Below are 22,158 nucleotides of genomic sequence, written 5' to 3' on the forward strand. Positions count from 1 at the left end.
ACTAAGAAGCAGTGAATGAAAATTTAAACAAAAAGTAAATGCTGATATGCATATTTAAAAAGAAACGAAAGTTTTTCCTATCTCATTTCGTTTACAAGCTCATCCATTGAGCTCAGTGAAAATGTAGGGTATCATTTATCCGTTGGTGTGATTTAAGAACTTCGCGGTATGTTTTTAATTTCGTTAGTGAAAGTTTTTCAACTTTGGATTTTAGTACTCGCAAATGTCTCTGTGTGTGTGTGTGTGTGTGTTTGAGAAGAGAAAACTTTTATTTGTTTCAAAACAGGAAAACGCAAACAAAAAATAATTTAGCTGGTGAAAAAGTTGCTTACACTCGATGTTGATGTGGCTGATGGTTGCCATCCCATCATCCACATCTCAGGAGCAGAGCCTTCTGCCATTTCTGCCTTCTGCATAGTTTATATACCTGAGCTTTGACAGCTACAAAAGTTTTCCTTCCCACGGCTTGACAATATTTTTTGGCATGGAATTTTTTAATATTAGCGGTAAAGTTTTTAATTTTTGCAATTAGTTTTGAAATTCAAATTTGACTAGAGAAAAAGTAGCTCAATGTATTGATTAGTTGGTTGCCCTTTCCCCTCGTCGTATCCACACCGAAAATGTCAGTCTAATGCGTCCAACTTTACAAATTAACAAGTCAATTAGACCACAATTAGTGACATGAAGAAAGTTTGTTTTAGTCCTCATTAAGCGTAGACGGAGACGACTATAAAAGGACTCTGGCATTATGAGTGTGTGTGCACACACACACGAAGCATGACGGACAATAGAAAGTGGCCAGAAGCGGAAAAAATTAAAGGAGCTGCTGCTCCCTCAATCTTTGACCACCCACTGAGACGGGCCATGGTCAATACGTTTTGGGAATACACCGAACGGACCAAGGTGAGCGGCATGTGGCTATTAAGAAGGAATCGTACACATGGTCTATCCAGGTGAGTAGAGATGCCACTGCAGATGACGTCAGCAAATGTCGTGAATTTCGCCACCCACACAGATTTATATGGTCATCGGTGCTGATGCAATTGCTGCTCTTGAGCATTTACTTAACTTTGCTGCTCTGGCTGAAATTCTATTCGTATCCAATTGTTAATAACATTTCGAATGATTTGTCCATCACGGATGTGGCCTTTCCTGGGGTGACCATCTGTAGTCCCAAAGTTGTCAATTCGGAGCGTGTGGAACGTTATGTCAAGACCTTGTATGTACTCCAAAATGAATCCTTATTCTGTTTTCTCTATGGTTTTTTTTTAGAAAGATCCCCCCCGAGTTTGATATAGGCGAAGTGGCAGCTGGTTTTGATTTCTTGAATGCCTTTACGGATCAGGGTTTTGTGCCACCCTCACATGATAGTTATCGCAGCACCGATGCCGTGCTCCGTCTGAACAATGTCTCCATTTGGGAGGCCGCCATGGCGGTTAGTCCTGGCTGTGGGGATTTTGTGAAACGCTGCTTCTGGGGCCACACGGAATTCCAATGCAACCAGAGTCATGAGTATTTATCCTTTATACCCACGACAGCGTATTTGGGTCCTTGTTGCTCCTTCAACTACAATCCACGCAATGCCAGTTATGTTCCCTTTTCGGCCAACATTTTTGGCATGGACGGCGGTTTGACTTTCATTGGGGCCGAGGGTTCGGAAAGGAATTTGAATACGGGTCTGATAGTTCTTGTCCATCATCCCATGGATTATGTCACCGAATCGGCTGCTTCGGTGACCATAACAGCTCGCTCCGAGAGTTTCGTTGAGGTCTCACCCACCGTGCAGAGTTCATCCGCCGATGTTCTAGAGTTGGCCGAAAGGAAACGTGATTGTTTGACCTCTGATGATTTGGATTTACGTAATTATAGGCAAGCTGCCTGCATGCTGAGTTGCCAAATGGAGGCCATTGTCAAGAGTTGCGATTGCCATCCATATTTATTGCCCATTGTGGGTAACAAATACAAGGAATGCAATCTCAATGATACCTTTTGCTATTCAGCCAACTATGGTAAGCACTTTAATATGAACTTTAACTTTAATGCACATCCTTAGTGTCCTTAAGTCTGTCACGTTGATTCCTTTGGTGGTGTCTGTGCTGCATTTTTTATGCTTCTCCTTGTGCTCTTGCTGTGGTTATGTCTCAGTTGTTGGATGCTTGTGCTTTTACTCCATTTTACTCCTGTTACATAATTTATATTAAATATTCAAGATTCTCCCACATGGTTTTTGCTCCCTAACCGAACAGAGAGCGGAATGTGTGTGTGTAAGGGGGCCCTCACCCCATTGCTTTTGGAATCTTTTCCCACTTGACAGCTTAAATATGAATTTAAAGTGTTCTCTCAAGATTTAACCCAACCCCTCCTCCACCCTCTTACCACAGATAACTTTAAGAGTGTGCGCTGTGATCAGTGTTTACCAAATTGTTATGACGTTACCTACTCCACATTGTCCTATAGAACGGATCTCAATCAACATCAATATTCAGTTAGTCGCTTTTAGTAAGTATATAAAAAAAAATCTTACTTGGGGGTTGAAAAATTCCCTTCACTTGGCTTCTCTCTTGTTAGTGCTCCAGAGTCCCTGAACAATGATAGCTTTGTCCTGCGTGTCTATTTGGCCAAACAAGTTGTTCCAGTCATACGTAAAGTCACTGTCATGTCATGGATTGGCTTACTTTGTGAGTAAATGTTTAATGTCTCCAACTATTTTAGTTAATTAAAATTGATTTTCTCTCTGTTGTAGCCGATTTGGGTGGCATTTTCAATCTTTGCCTGGGCTTGAGCATGATTTCTGTTGTGGAATTTTTCTATTATTGCATTTATCGACTCTATGTAAATTATCAATTGCAAAAGGATCAAATGCCGAAAAAGGCTTGGAAATAATTAACAAATTATTTACTTAATTACAATAATTTCTTTAAAACTTGTATGTAAAACTAAAAAGTTTAAACTAAATATTTAACATTGACATTTATTTAGTTGTTTTTTTCTTTTTACTTTGCAGTATTTGTTTAGAAGCTTTACGTTTCTTTTGTTGTTGCTGTTTTTTTGTTGTTTCAGCCTGGTCGTTATCGTCCTCGTCCTCATTGTCCTCTTCATCGCTGGTGGTTCAAAAAATATTTATTAGATTAAATGGAAAATTAGATGGCAAATGGTTAACTTACCCCACAGTTGGCATTTGCTCAAACATATCCTCATATTCATCATCAACAGGAGTTGTCTTAATTTGCTTATTGTTCCTCTTGTCCACTTGTTGTTCCACCTCTTCATCGTCATCCTCATTGTCAGTTTCCTCCTTTTCAGTTTCCTCAGCTGGACGTATAAGAATTTTGGTGGCCTTTGATTTGACATAGCATTGATACAGTAAGACAGTGGATTCCGCCTCGTGGACGCGCACATAGCGATCCAAACTGGCGGAACTCAAGTATTTGCCACTGCTATCCAAATGTAGATCACTAATGCCTCCGGTGAAGCCTTTGTAGGTATGCACATGGGTCTTCATGCGGCGCGTATCGAAGGCTTTGAGAGCACCCATTGTGGTGCCCGTGTAGATGTAGTTACCATGGGCCACCAGGGTAGCAAAACTCATGCCGTGCTCCTCGCTCGAGTAGAGAGCAACTGGTCGTCGTTGTTTGCGTGTGTCGTAGAGACGGACATAGCCATAACGCGAACAGGTGGCCACCACTTGGGGGGAATCCATGAAACCCACATCGCTGTCCCATACGTTCACCTCCAGCTGCAGATAATCATTGGGCAAATTCTTGGACGAGAAGATTTGTTTGCCATCGGCAGCTAGATCAAAGATCTTCAAATTATTCTGTCTCCCCTTGCCACCAGTGGCCACAATATGCCTAGCCTGCGTGCATTGACGCAAATGGTCCATTTCATCGCCAGCAGAGATAAGATTTTCCTCTGAATCTTCTTCGGAATCAAGTAGCACACTTTGTATCTGTCCATTGGCAATGCCGGCTATGAGTCTATCATTATAACGTGCCAAACCGACTATGGGAGCGGCTTTGAAGTCAACTTGAACAACACCTGGACTTCCTGCTCTGGCCAGTGGACATATCTCGGCTGTGTTTTTGGCTCTTCCTAATAAAATTTCCGTTTGCTGGTCATTACCAAATGACAAGGTAGTTACTCTCGATTCCTTATCCAATGATTTAATGTCACTGAGATTGCTCTGGCCATAGGGAGTCTTCTCATCGGCGGGACACAAATCTGTAAGAAATTTCAACCCAAGTTAGCGTTAAAATGAGAGAATTCTCATCTACTTACGTTTAAAGGATCCTGTGTGTGTGCCCACATAGATTTCATGTTTGGCTGTATAATTATGATGCTTTACATTTGCCGTTGTCCACTTCATTTTGTTTAAAATACGTTTTTATTAAATCAAAACAAACCGAACACGTGCAGCGCCAAAAAATGCAAACCACAAACCAGGGATGCACTCTGCTAAAGACAGAACCCTCCATAAAACGGCTAAAACCCGCTAGATAGACAGCGAAGTGGCAACACCGAAGCAACAGCTGTTGTTTGTTTACCTTGCCGTTGAATTTCAATTTTTGTTTTTTTGTGCAATTTTTATGTAATTTATAAGAGAGAATGTCTCTCACAAAAGTTTACGATGCAGCCACTGTGTTTAGACACTTAAATGGTGTCCTAAATGTCTATAAACCAGCTGGCATGAAAGTCATACATGTTCGCAATGCCATTTTAGCCAATATATGCAAAGGTAAAGTGGAGCTAGTGCAGCCGATTGGAACTTTAATTGTTTTTTGTTACTTACTTTAGGTCTGAATGAGTTGGAGCAACGAGAGCCGCGTAAACTAAGCGAGGATAGACCACTGCTGGGCACAGGAACCGCTGCCGATAGTGTCTTTCACAATATGGCCAAGAATACAGACCTTTCAGATCACATACTAGCCTCGGGTTCCCGCTATTTACCTGCAGATATACGTTGTGCCACTGTGGCCAGTTTGGGGGAACACACAAGTGGAGTGCTACGTAAGCGAATACCTTCCTAAAATTAAGTAATCTTTTACGATCTGTTATCCTTGCAGTCTTTGGTCTCAACAAGGGATTGCGTCAATCGAGTCGCATTCAAAGGAATCGGCCTGTGCGTATCTACCATGTAACTGGCCGTCTAGGCATTGCCACAGAGAATCACCTGCCCGACTCGCGCATTACAGTGCGTTCCAATTACAAACACATCTCAGCTGAGAGATTAAGTGGTCTTGCCTCCTCCATGCAGGCTTCCCATCAACGTAAAATGTATGAGCTCTGCGGTGTAGATCTTCAGACTCAGGCTGCCTATGAATTGGCCTGCAAGGGTCTCATACGACCGGCGGATAATTCACAACCAGTTCTCTACGGCATCAAGCTAATTGAATTTGAACGTCCCCGCTTTACCCTGGAAATCCATGCCATCAATGAGACGGAGGACTATTTGGCTGCCATAGTCCATGACATGGCTCTGGAGCTGAGAACAGTTGCCCATTGTGTACAATTGCGTTGCATACGGCATTCCCACTTTGAGGTGGGTGAAAGTCTCCTGCGACATGGCTGGCATTTGCCGGGAATCATGAAGAATTTGCGCCAACAGAAGGAGATTCTGAAGTCCCATCCCGAGATGCTAAAAGAAGAACGCATTGAACTACATGGCTGATCATTAACTTTAGTATAATTTCTTATGAAAATACAAAAAAAAAGTAATGCCAAATTGGTGTTTAGAGCTCCAGCTCCTGCTTCTGGTATCTGTGATTGTGGATCAGAACTAGTTTCTCCAATTCGAAGAACTCTTTTTGCAATTTGTCGTGCAATTTTTTGCCCGCCACCGAATCCTGTTCCTTATCCAGCACTTCCTGGGCTTCCTGGAGTCGCGTGTGAGCCAAGTCGAGAAGCTTAAGAGCCTCCTTGGACTGTCTGCGTGATTGCTCCTCCAGCGTATGAACAATTTCCATTAGAATAACAGTCAAATAGATGGCCAACTTGATGCTATGCGGATCGAGGCGACGGCAAACGTTGTAAAGATCCTCGCATAGACGCAGCTTGCGTTCCAACTGTCCAGCACCCAGTTGACTCATCTGCAAACCCTCCTCATGCCCGTAAAGCTGTATAAGTGTGTGCTTTAAATTGAACATATGGAAATGATTGGGATGCAACATCAGAGAGAGGCGAGCCAAAAGTAATTCCACTTCATTGGCCGATGGTTTGCCAGACATTAACTTATCCACCTCAGCAGTCATGTGGGTCTGCAATTCCGTGACATATCCAGCCTCCACAACCATGGGGCATGTATCGCATTTCCATTGAGTTTCCTCATCCAAGGGATTCACGGGAAGCTGTCTGCCCACACATGTCTTATTGAAATTCAAATTTGACTAGAGAAAAAGTAGCTCAATGTATTGATTAGTTGGTTGCCCTTTCCCCTCGTCGTATCCACACCGAAAATGTCAGTCTAATGCGTCCAACTTTACAAATTAACAAGTCAATTAGACCACAATTAGTGACATGAAGAAAGTTTGTTTTAGTCCTCATTAAGCGTAGACGGAGACGACTATAAAAGGACTCTGGCATTATGAGTGTGTGTGCACACACACACGAAGCATGACGGACAATAGAAAGTGGCCAGAAGCGGAAAAAATTAAAGGAGCTGCTGCTCCCTCAATCTTTGACCACCCACTGAGACGGGCCATGGTCAATACGTTTTGGGAATACACCGAACGGACCAAGGTGAGCGGCATGTGGCTATTAAGAAGGAATCGTACACATGGTCTATCCAGGTGAGTAGAGATGCCACTGCAGATGACGTCAGCAAATGTCGTGAATTTCGCCACCCACACAGATTTATATGGTCATCGGTGCTGATGCAATTGCTGCTCTTGAGCATTTACTTAACTTTGCTGCTCTGGCTGAAATTCTATTCGTATCCAATTGTTAATAACATTTCGAATGATTTGTCCATCACGGATGTGGCCTTTCCTGGGGTGACCATCTGTAGTCCCAAAGTTGTCAATTCGGAGCGTGTGGAACGTTATGTCAAGACCTTGTATGTACTCCAAAATGAATCCTTATTCTGTTTTCTCTATGGTTTTTTTTTAGAAAGATCCCCCCCGAGTTTGATATAGGCGAAGTGGCAGCTGGTTTTGATTTCTTGAATGCCTTTACGGATCAGGGTTTTGTGCCACCCTCACATGATAGTTATCGCAGCACCGATGCCGTGCTCCGTCTGAACAATGTCTCCATTTGGGAGGCCGCCATGGCGGTTAGTCCTGGCTGTGGGGATTTTGTGAAACGCTGCTTCTGGGGCCACACGGAATTCCAATGCAACCAGAGTCATGAGTATTTATCCTTTATACCCACGACAGCGTATTTGGGTCCTTGTTGCTCCTTCAACTACAATCCACGCAATGCCAGTTATGTTCCCTTTTCGGCCAACATTTTTGGCATGGACGGCGGTTTGACTTTCATTGGGGCCGAGGGTTCGGAAAGGAATTTGAATACTGGTCTGATAGTTCTTGTCCATCATCCCATGGATTATGTCACCGAATCGGCTGCTTCGGTGACCATAACAGCTCGCTCCGAGAGTTTCGTTGAGGTCTCACCCACCGTGCAGAGTTCATCCGCCGATGTTCTAGAGTTGGCCGAAAGGAAACGTGATTGTTTGACCTCTGATGATTTGGATTTACGTAATTATAGGCAAGCTGCCTGCATGCTGAGTTGCCAAATGGAGGCCATTGTCAAGAGTTGCGATTGCCATCCATATTTATTGCCCATTGTGGGTAACAAATACAAGGAATGCAATCTCAATGATACCTTTTGCTATTCAGCCAACTATGGTAAGCACTTTAATATGAACTTTAACTTTAATGCACATCCTTAGTGTCCTTAAGTCTGTCACGTTGATTCCTTTGGTGGTGTCTGTGCTGCATTTTTTATGCTTCTCCTTGTGCTCTTGCTGTGGTTATGTCTCAGTTGTTGGATGCTTGTGCTTTTACTCCATTTTACTCCTGTTACATAATTTATATTAAATATTCAAGATTCTCCCACATGGTTTTTGCTCCCTAACCGAACAGAGAGCGGAATGTGTGTGTGTAAGGGGGCCCTCACCCCATTGCTTTTGGAATCTTTTCCCACTTGACAGCTTAAATATGAATTTAAAGTGTTCTCTCAAGATTTAACCCAACCCCTCCTCCACCCTCTTACCACAGATAACTTTAAGAGTGTGCGCTGTGATCAGTGTTTACCAAATTGTTATGACGTTACCTACTCCACATTGTCCTATAGAACGGATCTCAATCAACATCAATATTCAGTTAGTCGCTTTTAGTAAGTATATAAAAAAAAATCTTACTTGGGGGTTGAAAAATTCCCTTCACTTGGCTTCTCTCTTGTTAGTGCTCCAGAGTCCCTGAACAATGATAGCTTTGTCCTGCGTGTCTATTTGGCCAAACAAGTTGTTCCAGTCATACGTAAAGTCACTGTCATGTCATGGATTGGCTTACTTTGTGAGTAAATGTTTAATGTCTCCAACTATTTTAGTTAATTAAAATTGATTTTCTCTCTGTTGTAGCCGATTTGGGTGGCATTTTCAATCTTTGCCTGGGCTTGAGCATGATTTCTGTTGTGGAATTTTTCTATTATTGCATTTATCGACTCTATGTAAATTATCAATTGCAAAAGGATCAAATGCCGAAAAAGGCTTGGAAATAATTAACAAATTATTTACTTAATTACAATAATTTCTTTAAAACTTGTATGTAAAACTAAAAAGTTTAAACTAAATATTTAACATTGACATTTATTTAGTTGTTTTTTTCTTTTTACTTTGCAGTATTTGTTTAGAAGCTTTACGTTTCTTTTGTTGTTGCTGTTTTTTTGTTGTTTCAGCCTGGTCGTTATCGTCCTCGTCCTCATTGTCCTCTTCATCGCTGGTGGTTCAAAAAATATTTATTAGATTAAATGGAAAATTAGATGGCAAATGGTTAACTTACCCCACAGTTGGCATTTGCTCAAACATATCCTCATATTCATCATCAACAGGAGTTGTCTTAATTTGCTTATTGTTCCTCTTGTCCACTTGTTGTTCCACCTCTTCATCGTCATCCTCATTGTCAGTTTCCTCCTTTTCAGTTTCCTCAGCTGGACGTATAAGAATTTTGGTGGCCTTTGATTTGACATAGCATTGATACAGTAAGACAGTGGATTCCGCCTCGTGGACGCGCACATAGCGATCCAAACTGGCGGAACTCAAGTATTTGCCACTGCTATCCAAATGTAGATCACTAATGCCTCCGGTGAAGCCTTTGTAGGTATGCACATGGGTCTTCATGCGGCGCGTATCGAAGGCTTTGAGAGCACCCATTGTGGTGCCCGTGTAGATGTAGTTACCATGGGCCACCAGGGTAGCAAAACTCATGCCGTGCTCCTCGCTCGAGTAGAGAGCAACTGGTCGTCGTTGTTTGCGTGTGTCGTAGAGACGGACATAGCCATAACGCGAACAGGTGGCCACCACTTGGGGGGAATCCATGAAACCCACATCGCTGTCCCATACGTTCACCTCCAGCTGCAGATAATCATTGGGCAAATTCTTGGACGAGAAGATTTGTTTGCCATCGGCAGCTAGATCAAAGATCTTCAAATTATTCTGTCTCCCCTTGCCACCAGTGGCCACAATATGCCTAGCCTGCGTGCATTGACGCAAATGGTCCATTTCATCGCCAGCAGAGATAAGATTTTCCTCTGAATCTTCTTCGGAATCAAGTAGCACACTTTGTATCTGTCCATTGGCAATGCCGGCTATGAGTCTATCATTATAACGTGCCAAACCGACTATGGGAGCGGCTTTGAAGTCAACTTGAACAACACCTGGACTTCCTGCTCTGGCCAGTGGACATATCTCGGCTGTGTTTTTGGCTCTTCCTAATAAAATTTCCGTTTGCTGGTCATTACCAAATGACAAGGTAGTTACTCTCGATTCCTTATCCAATGATTTAATGTCACTGAGATTGCTCTGGCCATAGGGAGTCTTCTCATCGGCGGGACACAAATCTGTAAGAAATTTCAACCCAAGTTAGCGTTAAAATGAGAGAATTCTCATCTACTTACGTTTAAAGGATCCTGTGTGTGTGCCCACATAGATTTCATGTTTGGCTGTATAATTATGATGCTTTACATTTGCCGTTGTCCACTTCATTTTGTTTAAAATACGTTTTTATTAAATCAAAACAAACCGAACACGTGCAGCGCCAAAAAATGCAAACCACAAACCAGGGATGCACTCTGCTAAAGACAGAACCCTCCATAAAACGGCTAAAACCCGCTAGATAGACAGCGAAGTGGCAACACCGAAGCAACAGCTGTTGTTTGTTTACCTTGCCGTTGAATTTCAATTTTTGTTTTTTTGTGCAATTTTTATGTAATTTATAAGAGAGAATGTCTCTCACAAAAGTTTACGATGCAGCCACTGTGTTTAGACACTTAAATGGTGTCCTAAATGTCTATAAACCAGCTGGCATGAAAGTCATACATGTTCGCAATGCCATTTTAGCCAATATATGCAAAGGTAAAGTGGAGCTAGTGCAGCCGATTGGAACTTTAATTGTTTTTTGTTACTTACTTTAGGTCTGAATGAGTTGGAGCAACGAGAGCCGCGTAAACTAAGCGAGGATAGACCACTGCTGGGCACAGGAACCGCTGCCGATAGTGTCTTTCACAATATGGCCAAGAATACAGACCTTTCAGATCACATACTAGCCTCGGGTTCCCGCTATTTACCTGCAGATATACGTTGTGCCACTGTGGCCAGTTTGGGGGAACACACAAGTGGAGTGCTACGTAAGCGAATACCTTCCTAAAATTAAGTAATCTTTTACGATCTGTTATCCTTGCAGTCTTTGGTCTCAACAAGGGATTGCGTCAATCGAGTCGCATTCAAAGGAATCGGCCTGTGCGTATCTACCATGTAACTGGCCGTCTAGGCATTGCCACAGAGAATCACCTGCCCGACTCGCGCATTACAGTGCGTTCCAATTACAAACACATCTCAGCTGAGAGATTAAGTGGTCTTGCCTCCTCCATGCAGGCTTCCCATCAACGTAAAATGTATGAGCTCTGCGGTGTAGATCTTCAGACTCAGGCTGCCTATGAATTGGCCTGCAAGGGTCTCATACGACCGGCGGATAATTCACAACCAGTTCTCTACGGCATCAAGCTAATTGAATTTGAACGTCCCCGCTTTACCCTGGAAATCCATGCCATCAATGAGACGGAGGACTATTTGGCTGCCATAGTCCATGACATGGCTCTGGAGCTGAGAACAGTTGCCCATTGTGTACAATTGCGTTGCATACGGCATTCCCACTTTGAGGTGGGTGAAAGTCTCCTGCGACATGGCTGGCATTTGCCGGGAATCATGAAGAATTTGCGCCAACAGAAGGAGATTCTGAAGTCCCATCCCGAGATGCTAAAAGAAGAACGCATTGAACTACATGGCTGATCATTAACTTTAGTATAATTTCTTATGAAAATACAAAAAAAAAGTAATGCCAAATTGGTGTTTAGAGCTCCAGCTCCTGCTTCTGGTATCTGTGATTGTGGATCAGAACTAGTTTCTCCAATTCGAAGAACTCTTTTTGCAATTTGTCGTGCAATTTTTTGCCCGCCACCGAATCCTGTTCCTTATCCAGCACTTCCTGGGCTTCCTGGAGTCGCGTGTGAGCCAAGTCGAGAAGCTTAAGAGCCTCCTTGGACTGTCTGCGTGATTGCTCCTCCAGCGTATGAACAATTTCCATTAGAATAACAGTCAAATAGATGGCCAACTTGATGCTATGCGGATCGAGGCGACGGCAAACGTTGTAAAGATCCTCGCATAGACGCAGCTTGCGTTCCAACTGTCCAGCACCCAGTTGACTCATCTGCAAACCCTCCTCATGCCCGTAAAGCTGTATAAGTGTGTGCTTTAAATTGAACATATGGAAATGATTGGGATGCAACATCAGAGAGAGGCGAGCCAAAAGTAATTCCACTTCATTGGCCGATGGTTTGCCAGACATTAACTTATCCACCTCAGCAGTCATGTGGGTCTGCAATTCCGTGACATATCCAGCCTCCACAACCATGGGGCATGTATCGCATTTCCATTGAGTTTCCTCATCCAAGGGATTCACGGGAAGCTGTCTGCCCACACATGTCTTATTGACATCGCCCAAACAGGCCATGGCACTCACATAGCTGCCATATTCGGTGGGATCCAGGCAACGCGAACAGCGGCAGACGAAATGCTTGGTCATCTTGAGATGATGCTGACGCAGCTGAGTGCCCCACAGGATGTTGGTGTAGGTGATCTTGAGATGATCGCCTTTCTTCAAATTGCAACCGGCTCGCACTGCAATCTGCTGGGTGGCCGCATCGAATGTGAAATAACAATTCGGTTGACAGGCATGCTCCATCATGCAAGCCTGCCGGAATAGGCCACTCAATTCCACTCCAGTGGGCAATTCGATGACCATGTAATTGGTCTCAACTATGCCGCACAGGCGATGCAATAACTCTGGATCATATTCGGCTATTAGACGACTCTCCTTGCTCTGCTTGGTTGCCTGTTTGAGGCGATGCAAGAATTTCTGATGCAAATAGTTGACTATGCGCTTCTCGGCCTCCTGATGCAGTTCCGTGCCCTTGCGTTCCTCCTCGTGCGATTGCATCTCGAGCAGGGCACTCCAACGTTCCGGATGTTGACGTTGCAGGAGCAAGCACTTCAACACCAGAAGTGCATCTTCACGATAGTAATCGTGCAGGCCACGTGTATCGGAACGAGCCGCCGGTCCTGGACCCAGGCTAAGTATACTGCATTCCAAACTCTCGTGCTGGCACATGGCACTACAGACAGGCCAGCGGCAACTGGAAAAGAGCAAAAACATTTCAATGAGATTGGGGGATCAGACTCCTTCTTCTCACCTACCTGTGACACAAATGCTTGCCCAGGCGACATGGCGTATAGCAACCCACACAAGGCACCACAACCGATGACTTTTCCGCCTCCGACTTATACCATTTGGGACCAACGACCAATGGCTCCTCGACGAATATTATCTGCTTGGCCTCAATGTCGTGAGTGGCCACCAAATAGCGACCCAATTGCTCATCTTGTACCTCACGAAATGGTTTACATTTGCGCTTATGACTCGGCCAGTGTTCCTTCTGATGCTCGCCATCGCAATAGCGAACCATTCTACAGCGATTGCAGGTCCTTGAGGCAGCCACCCCACAGATGGCACAGTCCAGGCTCAACATTCTACAAATTTCTCTCGATGAATAGGGATTTTCTAATCAATTTGGATGTCCGCGGTGCGTTACGTTATTCTTCACACTTTGTACTAAAACGACGTGCAAGTTTTTTTTTTTGTTGTTTGTTGACGGATTTAGTCGGAGAGAGCGTCGTGTGTTATATTTTTAGCATTTCTCCAAACTATTCTCTAGCAAGAGCATTTTATTTTCAAACTTTCGATATGAAAAGCGCAGGGCTCTCTGATCATTTTTTTTTTTTGGGAAAAACTAGTGTGCGAAAGTGCTGCACAGTGGTTCAAGTGTTGTAAGCGGTCGTTTAAGTTTTAAGTAACGTAATCTTATTGTTAGAGTTTTTTTTAAGTGTAAAGCTCAGATAACCCTTTCGACTTCTTTTGCTCCGTAATTAGAAAACAATTGCCGCCTAGACAAAGATCTTAACTATTTTTCGCAAAAACTAACAAAATTCCAGATTTGTTACTTTCAATTTTGTATGGAAAACGTATTAATGATATATTTATATCTAATACAATGAAATCTTGGATAACTTTCGATTCGAAGAGATCATAGAGTACCAAAACCAAAACATACTTTTCTTTTAAAGAGATCCTTAAATACCTATGTTTTTAATAGATCATATTTTTTGAATCGGAGATTTCCAATTTTAAAGGGGCCCAAAAAGTATTTTTGAGACATTTGAGATTATGAAATACTTTTGATTTGAAAAGATCAAATTAATTTTTGAGTTAAACAGTTTTGATTTGACAAGATCCTAGTATACTTTTATTTCGAAAAGGCCCTAAAATATTTTTGATACAATGAGTTTTTACTTTACTGTAAAAAAATATTATAATCTTGATTCAATAAGATTGTGGTATAGTTTTCAACTGAAAATATGCTCTTTGATACTTTTCATTCGACTAAACTCTAGTATATTATGGCTTACCATATATTTATAGTTAATTTTATTGCGAAAATACCCTAAAATATGTTTGATACGAAGAATTCATAAAACATATTTGATCCATAACCCAGAATATTAATCAATCAGAAAAGATTCTGGAATTGATTTGATTAAATTATATGTTAAAATACTTCTAAATTTCATGTGCTGGATATAATTATTAAAGTATCCATTTAAACATTCGTAATGTTGATAAGATTAAGCAGATTCCATGTAAAATATATTTACATATGTATATGAAAAACTTTGTTTAGGAATATCAATTAAGAATACAAAAATCCTAAATTGAGTACAGAGAAAGTTTTTAGTTGATCTCTGTTATTTGAAGTGTTTCAAGCCTTTTAATAAGACAGACATTTTTGTATTTCTTGATAATTCACTAAAGATTGAAATTAAAATAGATAAAAAAGCTCAACAAATTCCTTATCTTACTATTAATTTCTTTTCTAAGATGTCTGTATTTACCTTTAAAGTAATTCCACAAATAAATCTTTACAATTTGAGTTATTAATTGAGTACAATTGGCTAATATACATATAAATAATCATAAATGATCCATTCCTTTCCCAATCAAGTAATGATCTCAAAACGACAATTTAAGATCAATGAGGACAAGAAAAAAGAGTCAAAAAAGGTTCTTTAAACTCTAAAATTATTATATTATAACTGATGAAAGTTTAAAAAATTACTTACCAAATAAACAAAGAAAAATTCATTGAATTACAATTACAATTAGTTCTTCAATTCAATTTCAAGTAAAAGACCATAATTTTCTGTTCTTTTTGCAATTTACTGTCTTCCGTCATTAAATTTATTTAAATAATCATCCAATTCATTAAGCTTACACAATAGAATACAAAACATTATTAGCCAATTTGATAAATTGTAACATGCTTGTTAAAAATAATTTATATTTTATATAATTTTTGCATACTTCTCTGTTGCTTGTTGTATTTTTTAAGTTCTTTTGTTGTTTTTTGTTGCTTAATAAAATGTAAAAACTTTACATTAATTAATTAGATAATTAATAATTGATTGAGTGCGTGACAATTCGTTTCGTTTCGATTATAGTGAGTTTTGTTTTGTTTGGGGTTCTATTTTTAGTTTAGTACGGCTCTTGCGGGGCATCCAAGTCCCGGTAGTGTGATCTGGGTCGATAATCAAAACCACCGGGTCTGTAAGCAACGAAACGAAGCAAAAACTTAAACTTTTTGATATTTATGTTTATTTTTTCATGTGAGGAAAAATTTTTATGTAAAAGGCAAAGTAAACGAAAAAAAAACAAAACGGAAAAATAAAAAACTTTCAATACTCCTTTTTTTGTTTTTTGTTAAGCAACAAAATATATAATATTTCTTAATATTATTTTTTCGTTGCTTGCGTTCTCTTTTTAATTGTTCTTCATATAAGTAAATAGTTTATAATCATTTGTAGAGTTCTTTTCTAGGAGGAGGGAGAGGAGAGCCATTGCTTGAATTGCTTTTAAAACGCGTTTTCTCTGTCGGAATTTGCTGGTGCATCCAAATCATGGTAACCGATAACCCGGCGCTGGTGTTCCAAAGGCAATTCTCTGCAAAATATTTGCGACACAAGAAAGTTTTGTGACAAATTTGTTTTCGTTTCGATTTTTGGTTTCGTAAATGACCGAACAAACAAAAAAAAAAGCAAATAGACAATGGAAAAGCAAAATAAAATTAAATGAAAAAACAACTAACAAAGTGTTGATTTAACTAGATCTTTGAGTGGGTCGTGGCTAATTTTAAATTTCATTCATTGAATCAAATTCAAGGGGAACCTTGCTCTAACTATCGATTATTATCACGGCCTAGAATTTTATCCTTAAGATTTTACGAGTACTAACCTGCGTGCTTGATAACCACGTCCACCTCCACGTCCACCCATGGGCATGGGTGGGGCAAAACCATAGGGTAGACCTCCAAATGGCGGATACATAGCCGGACGATAGCTGCAAACGAGTAAAATAAAAGAGTTAATAAAGTAAAAAGGGCAAAAAGTACTTTGAGAAAATGTTAAATGAGAAATGTCTAGCTAGAGGATAAGTCATTCGAAACATACGTCGATTAGTGGGCTTTGAATATTCAATTATATTTAGTTTAAGACCTTATAACCTTGAATTTCAAAACGTCAGAAGTTAGACTATACTAAAATTCAGACCTCTTTCTAAAACTTTTCAAAAGTCTTTCTTATTTTCAAATTTATAATTCAAATAGAACTTAAGAAAAAACTTGTGAATTTCAAATTTGAAACCTATTCGAGCCGCAGGAGGTGCAGGTTAAGACAATATATTGTCTTACAAGGACACAAACTTATCAACAAATAGAAAAATAACGACATAAGTCAGACCGGACTACCCTTACTTTCATAAGAATTAATATATAAAAAAAGTAGCATTCGAAATTGCTGGTAAAATCCTAAGGAAAAAGCAAGGAAGGATTCTAGAAATAACATCCTATTAGCTAGCTCAACTTTTTGTATTCCCCAACCTAAACATTTCCCACACATACACACACACTTTCTCAACTCGGTAACTTACCCGCCTGCTCCACGAGATGGTTCGAATTCTGGGCGTTTCGTTGTACCCGGATGTTCGGGTAGCTGCGGACGCTTGGGATCCCGTAAATAATTATTAAAGAACTGAACTTCTTTGCGCACTTCGTCGACCTTTTCCTCATGCTTGTTGAAAATGTGTTTGCGTATGAATTCGGGGCCCTTGAATTTCTTGCCCGAGAGCGGGCATAACCATTTGTCCTTGGCCAATTCTTGAGTATTCGCCTGAACAAACTTCTCCACTTCAGTTTCGGCATCCTTGGCGCCCAGATCTTTGATGTCATCGTCGGTTAGGAGAACAGTTTTGGTAAGGAACTGTTGTAGTTTACCCTCATAGCTTTTAATGTACTCTTGAATGTCATTGCTGGTCACTTTCATGGGGGCGGGGCCACGGGCATGAATGATGCCACAACGATTGGGCATCTCATCCTCATAAGGATATTCGCAGTGATTGTAATAGTCCACCGAATGAACAATGCGTAGATAGAGAAGAAGACGGTCCAAGACGGCAATCAATTGCTCATCCCTTACGATGGGTTCACCCTCGACATCATTCTGATCGCCCGAGAGTCCCAAGAGTTCTTCCTCCTCCGCAGAGGCTTCTTCAATGAGGTAATCGGTTATATTTTGGAGCACTGGATTCTTGGTATTGAAGCCGTAGGTAGTAGCACCACTACTTGATCCATTGGTGGCATCTGTTGCTGTCTCCCCCTTTCCATCTGCTGCTGGTGCTGGTTCATCCACCCACAGACGGAAACGTTCATCCAGATTCATGGCAATTTTAGCGCACAGCTTTATATCGGATCGCACCACCTGTTTATGGGCTGTAATTCCGTTTGTTGGCCTCACACGACGACTCAAATCCCTATTGACAATGGCACCCAGCTCACAATCGCGCAAACGTTGATTGTTTAGACTCCAGCATATCTCCTTGATATTGACATCGCGACTGAAGGTGATCCAGCCACGACGATACCAACGACGCTCCACCAAAGGATCGGCTATGGCCACACGTAGATAGCCCGGTGAACGATTGCAGATGGCTTCAATTTCGGCTTTGGTTATGGATGGAGCCAAATTGCGTAGGAAAATGGAGGCAGTGCGATGTAGGGCACGTGGTTGTGGCCCATCCTTGACCTTATCTAGATCAATGGTTTCGGTTTCCATTTCAATGACATCAGCTGCAGGCGCAGACTCCACGGCTGGTTCTGGTGTTGGTTTAGTCTCTTCTTTGCTTTCACCATTTTCAGTTTCCATTTTGGATGTCTCTTCAGTTTCAGGTTTCTTTTCTTCGTCCTCTGGCTCCTTTGCCTTCTCCTCCTCTTCCTTCTTCGGCTCTGCGTCCGGTTCTGCGACCGCTTCGGCTTCAGTTTTTACATCTGGCTTTGGCTCCTCCTCCACCTTCTCCTTCTCATCCTCGATTTTCTCTTGCACTTCCTCTGCTTTCGGCTGTTCCTCCACATTAGCTGCCTTTATTGCCTCTTCTTCTTTTTTATCTTTTTCTTGTTCTGCCTTTTGTTCTGTCCTTAGTCCATCTTCTACATCATATTTTTTCTTAAGCTCCTCTTCATCTTCTTCCTCCTCTGAACTTGAACTGGACTCGGAATCTGATGAAGAACTCTCATCATCGTCATCATCGCTGCTCTTGCGTTTACGTTTCTTAGTTTTCTTTTTCTTCTTCAATTGCTTTTTGCTGCTCTCGCCGCCTTTCTTATCGCCATCGCCCTGCTCATTATCATTCTTATCATTCTCATCAGATTTCTTATCTGTCTCCCAGTTCTCTTCATCGGAATTCACAGGCTTCAAGTCATTTTTCTGTGGCGACACTACAACTGCCACCCCATTGTCATTCTCGTTCTTCTTGGGACTCTTGGGTGTAGCAGTAGCAGCAGCAAGAGCAGCCGTTGTCTGAATGGGTTCAATTTTGCGCTCAAAGACCAAGGGTTCCTTTGGCTTTTCATCAAGTATCTTAAGATCCTCATCGGTGCCGCCTTCTAGCTTAATTACACACATGTCCAGGACACGCACCAAAGGATCTGCCTGAGAGGAATCCACTTTAACACTGCCAATGGTGCCATTCTCCAGCAATTCTACGAACACAGATGAACGGCGCTACAGGAAATTAAAAGTGGATTAATTGGTTTTGCATAGGAAAAGATACCAAAAGATAGATGCTTACCTGAAGGAAACCACGTTGCTCATCGCTACGTCGAACACTATCCTCGGGATGGTATTTGTTCTTGAACCTGCAGTGAGAATAACCAAAAACAAAAAGAAAATAAGACATCAATTAATGGTTAATGAATATTGGCGAACTCTAACTTAATAAATAGCACATAAATATATAGTTTAGACAAATGGATTGCTGTTGTTTCTGGGTTGTTCAGTTGTTTGTTTTGGTCGGTGTATATCCCTTCTTCTTCTCATTTGCGGCTATGTTTAAGTTGATTAATTATTTGATTTGAGTTTTTAATTGAATGGTATTTTTTGTTTTTTTTTTAATTGATTACCCAAAGTCTTACCTTTGCCGGCGCTTTCGTTATTTATTATATGAATGTGTATTATTATTTTTTTTTCTGGTTATTCGAATTTAAAGAAATCGCGGTCAAATATATGTAACTAACAGCCACAGCATTGCTCGCCGGGCTAACAAAATTTAAGTATTTTCATTTTCAATTAACTGAAAATCTCTTTTTTTTCAGCAGATGCAGAGAAGGGAGAGAGGGGGGAAGGAGCAGAGAGTCTCGCTCTCTCCCTCTTTCTGTGTCTCCGTATTTTTTAAAAAGCTGCAGAGAAAAACTTAATACAAAAAGAATTATGATCGTTTTGATGTCATTGTGAAGGAAAAGTAGATCATCATCATCATGAGAATTATAAAAAGGAGTTGTATTTGTTGTAGTTGTTGTAGTCGTGGTGCTGGTGGTGGTTGTGGTCGATGGCTTTATGGCAATTACTAACCATTCCTCATCCTTGTGAGCCACAAAGAACTCATTGAGCTGCTGACGTTTGAAATCCGTTTTATATTCAGTATATTTGCGCATCACTTCCGAATCGGATATATTCTCATCTTGGGTATCCAGAAATTGTTTCAATGTCAACATGGCTGGTTGGGTTTGTGTATCATTGCCGATGCCAGGACCAGAAGTTTCACGTGCAATGGGCATATGTCCACCGCCATGCGAATAGTGTAAAGATTGATAATGTTCATTCCATGCTTGCATCATATATGGATCATAGCCTAAATGAGGGATGGAATGAGCTTTATTTGGGATTCTCTCTCTTCACTTAAGGACTTACCACCAAATCTAGGATTTGAGCGCATCCCCTCGTCTGGCCAGTCGGGACGCATACGTTTGGCTGGCGGCATTTCTCTTCCTGGTGAGCCATAGCGTGCTCTTGGGCCTCCTCCGCCGGGACTACGATAATCACTGTAGTCCGGACGATGACGTGCTCCGCCTCCACCGCCACCACCCGCGGCCGAAGAGCCACGGAATGGATTCCTAAACAGGCATTTAAGAGATAATAAAGATGTTTCTCTTGGACATTGGCTGTTACCTACCATTCATCACGGGCTCCACCTGAACTGCTTATCGGACGCCGCTCATCGCGCCGCTCGGTTCTATAGCTGTCACTACGCTCGCCGCGGAATTTGTCACGTCGCTTGCGATCATATTCATCATCGGAATCGGCCATTGTCTGCAATAATTAAGATAATTTTCATTCATTAAAAGACAAAGTGAAAGCCAATCTGAAACATAACCTCAAAATCTGTTATGGCGCTTGCGTTTATTTCACAAATTTCAACTTAGTTACATACAATTGCAGCTTATTAACCGTTTATTGAACGTAACACACACTTATTCTTATTTAAACTTTTTGCAATTTATTAATTTGCAAGTTCCGCCATCTTGCCGCAAAATCGCTTACGTGTTGTTGTTGGGCCGCAGATAAAGATTTTGTTATTGCACAAATATACAAATTTAACACACTCACTTTTGACTTTTACTACTTTTATTTGGTATGCAAAATTATGCTTTGTTTCATTTACTCACCTGAAAAAGTTATTCTTAACTAAATTTAACTAATTATTCGCAGAGCGTTTGTTTTCTCGGTTGTCAAGTAGAGGTGGGAATAGCCATCGATATCGACATCGATAGATTGATGACTCTGGCGAAGTGTGACCATTCAACCTATCGATGACCGATAACAAATCGAACCGATAGCACCGATAGCGCCGATTGCCGATATAAAATGTATCGTCTGATATTAAATTTTAAAAAATAAATAAATAAAATACTAAAGAGACTTTGCATCCCTGTATATACATATAAGCAAATCTCAAAGGTTTTATTTTATTTAATCTGCTTAGAAGCTTTCTTGAAAAATTGTGAATAATTTCTCGGTATGAGACAAAAAATAACAAGCACTATTATTTTTTTAAATATATATTTTTTATTTGTTTCATTACACATTTCATATATATCGTATATATATAGACTTTATTATTTATATATTTACAATGTATTTTTTAAAACTATGTAAAGTTGTATGTGTGTGTGTGTGTATGTGTAACCCTAATAACTACTTTATGTAATTTAATTTCAAAATTTTTATTTTATGCGCTTTAAACTTGAATTTCATCGCATAAAATTGGTTTTTTTTTATTACTTTATTACTTTTTTTTATGCATATTACATTTATTTATTTATTTTTTTTATAATTAATGCAAGTGTATGTGTTTGTTTGTGTGTGTGTTTTAATGTTCTTGCCAACTTAAGTTTTAGATGGTTTTTGTTTTCTTTCTTGAAGTATAAAAGTTATATTAAGATATATATTTAGCAATAATAATAGAATTACTAAGTGAACATATTTCAGAATGAAATGTCAGTTATATTTTATAGTTATACATAGATTTGTGTTTGGTTTTGTTTTTGTTTTTACTCTTGTTGCACCGTATATTCTGCAATTGAAAACAGAAAATTGAAACAAATTTTTAAACAACAAGCTAAACTCTCATGTTCCGTGTTCCAAATATTAAGCCATATTTATAATTTCTTTCCATTTTTTGGTTTAATATAAGAATTACGAGTAAGTATATATGTATATATATATAATAATAATTAAGATTAAATGCTAACAATCTCTACATCTCTCTCATTTTTACATAAATCGGCAAACTCAATTGTTATTTTCTTTATTTTCATAGATATAGTATGTAAAAATCATCCCAAAAAATCAATAAACAAGATTCAGTTTTCAGTATTCTTCTTACTTAAAGCAGGCACGAGCTAGACTCTATAATAAGTATAAGTATATTGTGAGAGGGAGGCAACATAATG

The 22,158-nt window shown here is 40.4% G+C and overlaps 8 protein-coding genes across 9 annotated transcripts; 4 read left to right on the top strand and 4 right to left on the bottom strand.

Moving 5' to 3' along the window:
- Window positions 1–541: 541 nt before the first annotated feature.
- Window positions 542–2,883, top strand: LOC6640239 (sodium channel protein Nach). The gene is made up of 6 exons (XM_047010088.1): window positions 542–953; window positions 1,016–1,219; window positions 1,273–2,009; window positions 2,382–2,499; window positions 2,569–2,678; window positions 2,744–2,883. Exons 1-6 carry the CDS (start codon window positions 778–780, stop codon window positions 2,881–2,883), a joined length of 1,485 nt encoding a protein of 494 aa, XP_046866044.1. The 5' UTR covers window positions 542–777.
- Window positions 2,738–4,455, bottom strand: LOC124460015 (WD repeat-containing protein 74-like). The gene is made up of 3 exons (XM_047010087.1): window positions 4,279–4,455; window positions 3,165–4,221; window positions 2,738–3,101 (listed from the first exon to the last, which is right to left on the bottom strand). Exons 1-3 carry the CDS (start codon window positions 4,364–4,366, stop codon window positions 2,972–2,974), a joined length of 1,275 nt encoding a protein of 424 aa, XP_046866043.1. The 5' UTR covers window positions 4,367–4,455; the 3' UTR covers window positions 2,738–2,971.
- An 88-nt stretch (window positions 4,456–4,543) lies between these two features.
- LOC124460018 (mitochondrial mRNA pseudouridine synthase Trub2-like) lies at window positions 4,544–5,722 on the top strand. Its single transcript, XM_047010091.1, has 3 exons — window positions 4,544–4,735; window positions 4,795–5,007; window positions 5,064–5,722. The coding sequence occupies exons 1-3, from the start codon at window positions 4,606–4,608 to the stop codon at window positions 5,666–5,668; spliced, it is 948 nt and encodes a 315-aa protein (XP_046866047.1). The 5' UTR covers window positions 4,544–4,605; the 3' UTR covers window positions 5,669–5,722.
- A 974-nt stretch (window positions 5,723–6,696) lies between these two features.
- LOC124459989 (sodium channel protein Nach-like) lies at window positions 6,697–8,715 on the top strand. Its single transcript, XM_047009954.1, has 6 exons — window positions 6,697–6,785; window positions 6,848–7,051; window positions 7,105–7,841; window positions 8,214–8,331; window positions 8,401–8,510; window positions 8,576–8,715. The coding sequence occupies exons 1-6, from the start codon at window positions 6,697–6,699 to the stop codon at window positions 8,713–8,715; spliced, it is 1,398 nt and encodes a 465-aa protein (XP_046865910.1).
- LOC124460016 (WD repeat-containing protein 74) lies at window positions 8,570–10,287 on the bottom strand. Its single transcript, XM_047010089.1, has 3 exons — window positions 10,111–10,287; window positions 8,997–10,053; window positions 8,570–8,933 (listed from the first exon to the last, which is right to left on the bottom strand). The coding sequence occupies exons 1-3, from the start codon at window positions 10,196–10,198 to the stop codon at window positions 8,804–8,806; spliced, it is 1,275 nt and encodes a 424-aa protein (XP_046866045.1). The 5' UTR covers window positions 10,199–10,287; the 3' UTR covers window positions 8,570–8,803.
- An 88-nt stretch (window positions 10,288–10,375) lies between these two features.
- On the top strand, window positions 10,376–11,554 carry LOC124460017 (mitochondrial mRNA pseudouridine synthase Trub2). The gene is made up of 3 exons (XM_047010090.1): window positions 10,376–10,567; window positions 10,627–10,839; window positions 10,896–11,554. The coding sequence occupies exons 1-3, from the start codon at window positions 10,438–10,440 to the stop codon at window positions 11,498–11,500; spliced, it is 948 nt and encodes a 315-aa protein (XP_046866046.1). The 5' UTR covers window positions 10,376–10,437; the 3' UTR covers window positions 11,501–11,554.
- On the bottom strand, window positions 11,490–13,541 carry LOC6640238 (SET domain-containing protein SmydA-8). The gene is made up of 2 exons (XM_002063564.4): window positions 12,965–13,541; window positions 11,490–12,903 (listed from the first exon to the last, which is right to left on the bottom strand). Exons 1-2 carry the CDS (start codon window positions 13,294–13,296, stop codon window positions 11,562–11,564), a joined length of 1,674 nt encoding a protein of 557 aa, XP_002063600.1. The 5' UTR covers window positions 13,297–13,541; the 3' UTR covers window positions 11,490–11,561.
- Window positions 13,542–15,206: 1,665 nt separating this feature from the next.
- Window positions 15,207–20,966, bottom strand: LOC6640237 (serrate RNA effector molecule homolog). 2 transcript variants are annotated; one of them, XM_023182196.2, is made up of 8 exons: window positions 20,872–20,966; window positions 20,379–20,515; window positions 20,117–20,319; window positions 19,778–20,057; window positions 18,999–19,065; window positions 16,806–18,931; window positions 16,113–16,217; window positions 15,207–15,426 (listed from the first exon to the last, which is right to left on the bottom strand). In XM_023182196.2, exons 2-8 carry the CDS (start codon window positions 20,510–20,512, stop codon window positions 15,357–15,359), a joined length of 2,985 nt encoding a protein of 994 aa, XP_023037964.1. In that variant the 5' UTR covers window positions 20,513–20,515; window positions 20,872–20,966; the 3' UTR covers window positions 15,207–15,356. The 2 variants fall into 2 exon arrangements, with proteins under 2 accessions (XP_023037964.1, XP_023037963.1); XM_023182195.2 differs by lacking the exon at window positions 15,207–15,426 and adding an exon at window positions 15,678–15,821.
- Between the last annotated feature and the right edge of the window lie 1,192 nt (window positions 20,967–22,158).

This window comes from Drosophila willistoni (assembly GCF_018902025.1).
Source record: "Drosophila willistoni isolate 14030-0811.24 chromosome 2L unlocalized genomic scaffold, UCI_dwil_1.1 Seg196, whole genome shotgun sequence".
In the NCBI taxonomy this organism is placed as follows: Eukaryota; Metazoa; Arthropoda; class Insecta; order Diptera; family Drosophilidae; genus Drosophila; species Drosophila willistoni.